At 42.6% G+C, this 8,489-nt stretch overlaps 1 protein-coding gene across 3 annotated transcripts in view; it reads right to left on the bottom strand.

Annotated features, from left to right (window-relative positions):
- Nucleotides 1-242: 242 nt before the first annotated feature.
- The window catches only part of ETV2 (ETS variant transcription factor 2), a 196,759-nt gene continuing 188,512 nt past the window's right edge, over nt 243-8,489 (bottom strand). For 2 of the 3 annotated variants that reach the window (XM_030211833.1, XM_030211835.1), the window contains exons 8-9: nt 4,515-4,562; nt 243-2,755 (exon numbers count right to left, since the gene is read on the bottom strand). In XM_030211833.1, the coding sequence (XP_030067693.1) occupies nt 2,223-2,755; nt 4,515-4,562 (581 nt within the window). In that variant the 3' untranslated portion in view covers nt 243-2,222. The remainder of the gene's footprint in view (nt 2,756-4,514; nt 4,563-8,489) is intronic. The other variant, XM_030211834.1, reaches the window with a different exon arrangement.

Below are 8,489 nucleotides of genomic sequence, written 5' to 3'. Positions count from 1 at the left end.
GGTAAAAAGTGGACTTAGTGTGCCCTTACATGGGTTTTTCCCATGCACTAAGGCCATTTTTACTGCAGTCAGAAAACGCCAGTTTTCTATTAATGGCCATGCACTAATGGTGTCACTAGCACATGGTCATTAAAAATAATTACCACATGAGCACTTACCAACATCTATTTTGTAGGTGGTAAGGGCTTACAGGGTAATCCTGCGCTAACCAGTTAGCACACGGTAATACCTATTCTCCCCCCCCCCCAACACACATACTCCGACAAAAAATAAAAGTATTTTTTAGCACATGGGTAGCACACACTGATTTGAAACTTTCTGCAGGATGAGAATGACCCACAGTAAGCTATGGTGATTATCTCATTATGCAACCAGTGCTCTCCTTTTAAGAATTACTTTATTGTTATAATTTTCCCACACTCAGACTTTAAATTACTATTTATTTCATTTGTTGTCAGTTTTGCATTTCTTGTTCTGTATTACTTAAAAAATGTTCTCAATAAAAAATCAGGCAGATCTAGGTCTGATTGTACTTTCATTGCAAGCAGAGCTGCCAAGCAAGGAGGTTTGATAACATGAGACACAATGATGTCACAAGGCTGAAACCAGTCTCCACCCACTCCACCCAAGGAGGTTTTAATTTTCCCCAGTGCAGCTGCCGCCACCTTGGTACACTCAAAACAATGAAATTGATAGGGTGACAAGCTCCACCTACTGGTTTCAGCCCAAATAATAGGCCAGTTAGGCTCATGCCGTCTTCTGTTATCAAACCTCCTTGCTGCCAAGTTACCCAGTTCCAGGAAGGAGACTTTTTATTCAGTCTTGATTTTGAACTAACATCCCAAAGCACTGTGGTATTTGTAGTCCCTGATTTTAATCTTTGAAATCTGGGCTACCAGCTTCCATAATATAATAGGATGGGGTGGTCAGAAATCCAGGACTGGGCTAAAATCTCCTTCCTAGAATTGGGTAACTTGGTAGGTCTGTTGCATAAAGGGACTTGTAGTTCACAGAGCCCCAAGAAAAGTAGGAACTGCAAGTCCCTCCAGACTGATTACCACAATGAAAATGTATAAGATAAATTTGCATATATCTGAAATCCATTCTTTGCAAATCAGTTTCTGCATATTCATTGTGCTAATGATGAAATATGACTGGCCAGTAGTATCTCCAGTTTTCATGGACTTGGAACTGCAAATCCATGGCTGCACTAGGAATAAAACCAGAATATAGTTAATAAGGTGTAACTGAATTTACTTGCTGTATTTGCTTTTAATTTTGTGTTTTTATTCAATCTTATTGTAACCCACTTTGAATTTTTGTATGATGTGTGGGATATAAATCTCAAGATTAAATTAAATTAAACTAGCTCTGCCTGTCTGTGATAAACTCAACCATCTAGGAGTGCTGCTTCTTTCTATCACACTTCTCTTTAGTCTCTAAAAAAGGGAATTTTGGAAGAGTCAGTAGTTTTAATAAAGTAATTCAAATGGTCAAGAAAAGGAAGAGATAGTGCTAGTAAAGTTGTAGAACTGGCTGATTCAGGCCTGGTTTTGCCCTATGGCATGCAAGGAAATGTAGTCTTAGTTTTCTTCAAGAAATCAGAACTGCAGCTACATTCATGCAATGGGCAAATCCAGGACCGGATCAACCAGTTTAATTTGACCTGGGTGAAGTGACATGTTATAGGCTTATTAATTAATTAGCTCCATTCTTTTAGGATTTTAAAGAGTCGATGCTTAGATTTGCAGAGGTGCCGTAACCCAGCTCTAGGCCAGAGCTGCAACTAATTTGGGTTCCTTGCGATTATCCCTGAGACATCCCTTGTGGTTTTTTAACTGTTGAAGAACATCTGTTAGCTACGAAAGACCCCTGAGGCAGGCTTTTGAAGCCAAAACACGGTCCCTTGTCAGGTCTTTTTGTTCATCAATAAAAACCACACCTTTAGAATCTTCTCTTGCTCAAGTGCCTGTGTTGCAGGACTCATCCTTTAACCATACTGTTTGACTGGGCATAAATAATATAAACAGGATTTATTGCTTGGGCATGGAATTGGTCAGCTCCAGACTGTGCTTATGAGAATCTCCACACTTTCATATTGGTCAGACCCCCTACTGAATATCGTGAGTCAAGTTCAAGAGATGCCAATGGTGGTCGTGATCATAGGGAGAGAGATACAGTTCTGTAAACTGTCCTCACCCTGGAGGACCCCTTTTCTGTTCTTAGTAATAGGAGCTAAGATGGGGTGATACGTGGTTTGCTGGATGCCGTGGAACATTGGGGGTCTGATAAATGTTGGTTGGAGATGAATTCCAGTAGGGTGATGGAGTGCCAAAGAAGTTGGGAGAGGTGACTGGGATCTGAGAGGGATGAGAGATCTGGAAGCCCACTTTTTGCTGGTGCTGGTGGTGGTAGGGGGACATGTACTGGAGGTCCGAGTGATACTTGTAGACGGCAGAGTCACTGGAGTGAGTCTGCTGGGCTTGTGTGATCCCTTGGAAGTCAAACTTGTAAGCATAACGTTTTCCATGGACTTTTGTCATGATGTTCTTGTCATAGTAGTAACGCAGGGCTCGACTTAGCTTGTCATAGTTCATGTTAGGTTTGCTCTTCCTTTCTCCCCAGCGCCGGGCCACCTCATCTGGGTCTGTCATCTTAAACTCACCATTGGTGCCCTCCCAGGTAATGCAGTTGGAGTTATTGCTGTCTGACAGGAGCTCCAAGAGGAACTGCCACAGCTGGATCTGGCCACTCCCTGTGTGAGAGAGGAGGGAATAGATAGAGGTAGATGGTTAACACTATTGAGATTTGGCTATTCCCTGAGGCAAGTGGTTGGGGAAGTTTAGGACAAAAAGACCTCCAAAGTGAATTTGGCTGTTCTCTGGGCAAAAGAGGAGAGCGCAGTTAGAAACACAGCATCTGCCGTGGTTGAACCTTGGCACTTTCCTATGTGAGAAAGAAAGAGTACAAAGGTAGGATGAAAGGGTTGCCATTGTTAGACTTGATTCTCTGGGGTAATAGAGAGGGAAGGGATTAGGGCAAGAAGAATTGTCATTGTGGGCTCTGTCTGTTTCTTAAGACAACAGAGAGAGAAAGAGAGAAGGGGAGAGTGAGATAGAGAAGAAGACTATATTACAGGGAGACAGGACAGCTGAGGGGAAAGAAAGCATCACATGGCTCGAAATTCCAATATGGGTTAATTCTGTATAGTGTGCCAATTTTGGGTGCTCAAATGAAAGTTAATGGAAGTGCCAAAACAGGGTGAAACAGCAGTTAGGCACTCTTCCATAACTTGACATCTCAAGTGTTCTGGTGCCTAACTCAACACAGGAGACGGCATGACGTAAAAATGTTGAGGCCGGTTTCACATAGCAGCTGCCAGATTGGTGTACCCAAAACAAACCCCTCGAAAACTTCCCAAATCTCACTCAACTCTACTCCTAACAGAAAGAATGCAAAATCAAGGTTTAGTAAAACAATATAAACCTCACAAGTTTGCTATTGTTTTTCAATAGCGTCTGCAAATGTTTTGGGTCACTCAATATGACAGCAAGCTTCAGCTCACATAATGGGCCAGATAGGTTCATGCCATCTCCTGTCTTTTAAACCTCCTTGGCCTAACTACACAGGGGGCGTTCACATGGGTGGGTCATGGGCATTCTGACTATTCAAGCGCCTACTGTAATGAATACTGTCAGGTGCCTAACTGCTGCATTTAGGCATGCCTATTTACTCAAGTGTAAGTGCACCTGAATGTCAGTGCTTAATTGGTGACTTACGCAATATTCTATAATGGATAAGGCACACATATTTGCCGATATAGAATACTAACTTAATGCCTAGATTTAGAGCACCTAAATTTTAGTATCTTTTTTGGATAGACCCATTATAGTTTAATTGAGCTACTATACTGTCTTAAATGGCAGGCTAGTCAAAGACAAGAAAACAATTCCAAGGATAGAACAGATCAAATTGATCAAATAGAACTCACACCCAAAGAATACAGTCATACAGAGTAATATCACTGCAAACAACCAAATAAAGCAACTCAACTATAGAACAGGAAAAAACTCCAGATGCAGATATTCAGTGGACAGTGCCAGAGAATGTTCATACAGACCGACTTGCACCATCCAGAGAGCACCAGGGCAGAGCGTGGTGCTCTACCTAATTCTACAGATAATGATATCAAACACTATCTCAATAGCTATGTGGATAAACATAGGCCAGAAAAAAGGCTGCCCTAACTTAAACCACATAGATATCTCAATAATGGCTGAAAATCCTGGTATCTTTACAGCTAACATCAGCTACCATGAATACTTATATCCAGCAACCTAGATATCCAGATGTGGAATATGTTTAAACATCATGACCAGCATTTTAAAAACACAGTGACTGCAGTGTTCGAATACTGACCTGACAGTACTCTACATACAAAGTGCACCATACTACTACACTGAGATAAACATGGAGGTGCATTGGTGAGCATCATAAGAAACAGGCTGACTCACCAGGGTTGGCTAAGCGGCTGCTAGTGGGTCCCAATAACTGGTATGGATCTGAGGAAAGGTAATCAATGTTAGAAACAGACACAAATCTTGATATACCACCTGGCCTTGTCAGATCAAAGTGGGTTACAATAGAAATACAATTTTTTTTGTAAGCTTTCAGTAAGACTGCTGCAGAATGCCCACAAAATAAACCTCTCAACAAAATCAAGTCACAGGAGAATTAAATACTCCTGTTCCACAACCACTGGAACATGGTGATCTTCCCTCTGAACTAGTACTGGCTCAAAGTCCCAATACAGTTTTAGGAGTGAGCATTCTTCTGAACCACAGGCATAGCCAATTCTGGGTGGGCCTGGGCCCAAGGTAGGTGGGCAGAAGAACCCCGCCCCTGCATCCTAGACAATTCAGTCTTTCCCTTTCCTGCCCGCCTGCATGCCATACTGTTTCTCAACAACCCCCCCCCCCCCCACCCGTGTATCTTTTAAATAGCAGATCTTCGCAAGAGGCAGTGAGCACTGACTGATAAACACTGCTGACACCAGCCCCACAGCCTTCCCTCTGATGCAATTTCCTGTTTCCATATAGGCAGCAGTATGTGAGATGGAAGGCAGTGCGGCTGCCACAAGCAATGTGAATCAGTCACTGCTTGCTACCTGCAAAGATCTGCTATTTAAAAGGTACGCAGGAAAGAGAGTTGTTGGGAGTTTTTGGCTCACGGGACTTGGGGATCCCTGCCAACCACATCATAGGTGTGCTGCTACTTGGTGGGCCTGAGTCCAAAGTGGGTGGGCCAGGGCCCACTGAGGCCCACTCGTGGCTAGGGCATTGCTGTGAACCAGTACTGACTCAAAAGTCACAGCATGGTATTAGGGGTGATCTTCCCTCTGAATCAGGAGTGACCCAAAGTCACAGCATGGTTTTAGGGGTGAACATACCTCTGAATCAGTATTGACTCAAGGCCCCGTGTTTTTAGAGATGAACTTCCCTCTGAATCAGTACTGACCCAGAATCCCATCCTGGTTTTAGAGGTGAACATTCCTCTAACCAGTACTGACCCAAAGTCACAGCATATATTTAGACGGTGATCTTTCCTCTGAACCAGTACTAACCCAAAACCCCAGCATGGCTTTAGGGGTGAATGTCTCTCTGAGTCAATACTGATAAAAGTCCCAGCATGCTATTAGGAGTGAACATCCCTCTGAACTAGTACTGACCCAAAGCCACAGCATGGTTTTAGAGTGTATTCTTCCCACTGAACCAGTACTCACCCAAAGGCTCAGTATTGTTTTAGGGGGTGATCTTCTCTTTGTACCAGTACTAACCAAAAGTCCCAGATGGTTTTAGAGGGAGAACTTCCCTCTGTACCAGTACTAACCAAAAGTCTCAGCATTGTTTTAGTGTGTGGACTTCCCTCTGAACCAGTACTGAGCAAATGTCCCAGCATAAAAATTGTGTGCAACCCAGGTGGATTTATGGTGGGGAAAATAAGTTAGGAACTTAGCACTGATTTTCAGCACTAGCTCATAAATTAGGATCATAAATCGGGGTCAATATTCCAAGTGATATAACTGGCTAGAAACAACTCCTGACTGATTAAATCACTTGTTCAGGGTTAACCAGTCATATTCAGTGGCACTTAACCAAATAGTGCCACTGGAAAATGTCCGGTTAGCGCCCAACTCGAGACCGGCTGTTTGGGTGTGTTCCGGTAGCAGAGTCAGCATTTCGCCAGTTAAGTGTCAATATTTAGCACTTAACCGGCCAACGTAACTGCATAAATAGTATCGCAGAAAAGTCATTCCTATCTTTATGTGGTTTGCCAAATATCAACCGGCTATGTTTTCATTGGCTCCATGGACCCGGTAGTTCATGCCAGAGTCAGGACATGGTCCGGCACTGATTTCTGGGATAATGCTGGCAGTGGTCAGCAAAATGCTGATTGCCACTGGCTGAATATCAGGCCTGGCAATCCTAAATTTATAAGCACAACTTTAAAGTTCCTCATTTAGGGTGAACTTTCAGATGAGAAGTTGTGCTGCTAAGTTTGGCTAAAAATGGGGCACAGGCTTTCGAATCTAACTTAGGAGGTCTAGATTGGGCTTGTCCCACCAACTAAATAGCTGGTGTGTGACGTCTAGGCTGAGAGATCCTTTATGGGATTCCAGCTTGTGACTGTTTGGAGCCAATGTAAAGGTAGTGGGCACCCTAGACAAATCTTCAGTCTTAATTTCCCTCTGTTCCATATTACCTTATTTGTCCCGTTTGCCTGTCTTGATTAGATTGTAAGCTCTGTCAAGCAGAGACTGTCTCTTATGTGTTTAGCGTAAGTGCTGTGTACATGTAGTAGCGCTATAGAAATAATAAGTATTTATTTATTATTATTATTTATTTATTAGGATTTATTTACCGCCTTTTTGAAGGAATTCACTCAAGACAATGTACAGCAAGAATAAGTCAAACATAAGCAATAGACATTTACAGCAGTAAAAATATTCAAACAACAATACAAAGTATGGCGTAGTATGCTACATTACAATGTCAACACAATAAAACAGTTTACTAGACAGAATAGGGTATAAGCAAAGATGGAACATATAGGTAGATAAGATAGGGTAACAGGAGTAAGAAAATAAGGGACTAGTTAAACAGAGTTGCAAATGAGGTCAGAAAGGTGCTTGAACATTATCTTAGTAGATGTAGGAGGAGAAGGAGCATGGGACTTCACAGTGTGTTGGGTGATTGTACAGAATGGAATGAGAAGAAGGAGGAGAGGAGGTCAGGCTATATTCATGCCCTATAGTTTTAAAAAGCACTGAAAGACTGATAAGGATTGAGGACTGGGGCTACTGGAGGTATCTCAACTAAGAGGCACTTAACAGGAGCAGAGAGAAGGAGGATGCAGGACATGACCAGCAGAGGAGAGATGCAGGAGAGCAGGAGTAACAACATACAATGAAGAAGACCAAGTGAAACCAGAACTGTGAGTAAGTTTGAAGTCTTTTGCCTTCATCTCACTTTATTCTTGGTTTTCATTGCCCTGCTCTTAGATTATAGTGTAGTGATAAGGTGGATCGAATTGGTGGAGGGCTAACTTTGTATGATAAGGAGGGCCTTGAATCAAATATATTGAAAATTTTACAGGAAACAAAACATATCTTGGAATCCTTATGGATTGAAATTCCTTGTAAAGAGGAAAAGGATAGTGATAGGAGTGTACTACCGTCCACCTAGCCAGGATGAACAGACGGATGTAGAAATGTTAAAGGAAATTAGGGATGCTAACAAACTGGGCAACACAATAATAATGGGTGATTTCAATTACCCTGATATTGACTGGGTGAATGTAACATCAGGGCATGCTAGGGAGGTAAAATTCCTTGACAAAATCAAGGACTATTTTATGGAGCAGCTGGTACAGGAGCCAACAAGAGAAGGAAAAATTCTAGTCCTTAGTGGAGTGCATGATCTGGTGCAGGAGGTAATGGTGCTGGGGCTGCTTGATAACAGTGATTATAGTATGATCAGATTTGATATTGACTTTGGAGTATGTACACACAGGAAATCCAATACTACTACTACTACTTAGTATTTAACTTTCAAAGAGGAAACTATGATAAAATGAGAAGAACGGTGAAAAAAAGGGGGAGGAGTCCAAGATGGCATAGGTTCTCACTGCAGTGAGCGTCAGAGTTGCTAGCTGGTGCCTTTTCTGTGGATTTCCTTGAATTTTACTTCTTTCTCACCACGCCTCATACTAAAAGGAAGGGGGTCATCAAGGCTGTGCCCTCACCAACCATTGAGGCTCCCTCTAACCAGCGGTGAATTGACAGCTTTGTAGTTGAACCCTCAAGGGTCAGTGCTGGGAGCGGAGGCTCCGCTTTGAAAGAGGACGGAGGAGCGTCCTCTTCTTTGGAGCATGAAATATCTTTATCACCCCCAGCTGCAAGCGTACCGCCATGTCGAATGGCCAGACTG

This window comes from Microcaecilia unicolor, chromosome 8 (genome assembly GCF_901765095.1).
Source record: "Microcaecilia unicolor chromosome 8, aMicUni1.1, whole genome shotgun sequence".
Lineage (NCBI taxonomy): Eukaryota > Metazoa > Chordata > Amphibia > Gymnophiona > Siphonopidae > Microcaecilia > Microcaecilia unicolor.
This window is presented reverse-complemented; position numbering and strand designations above follow the sequence as displayed.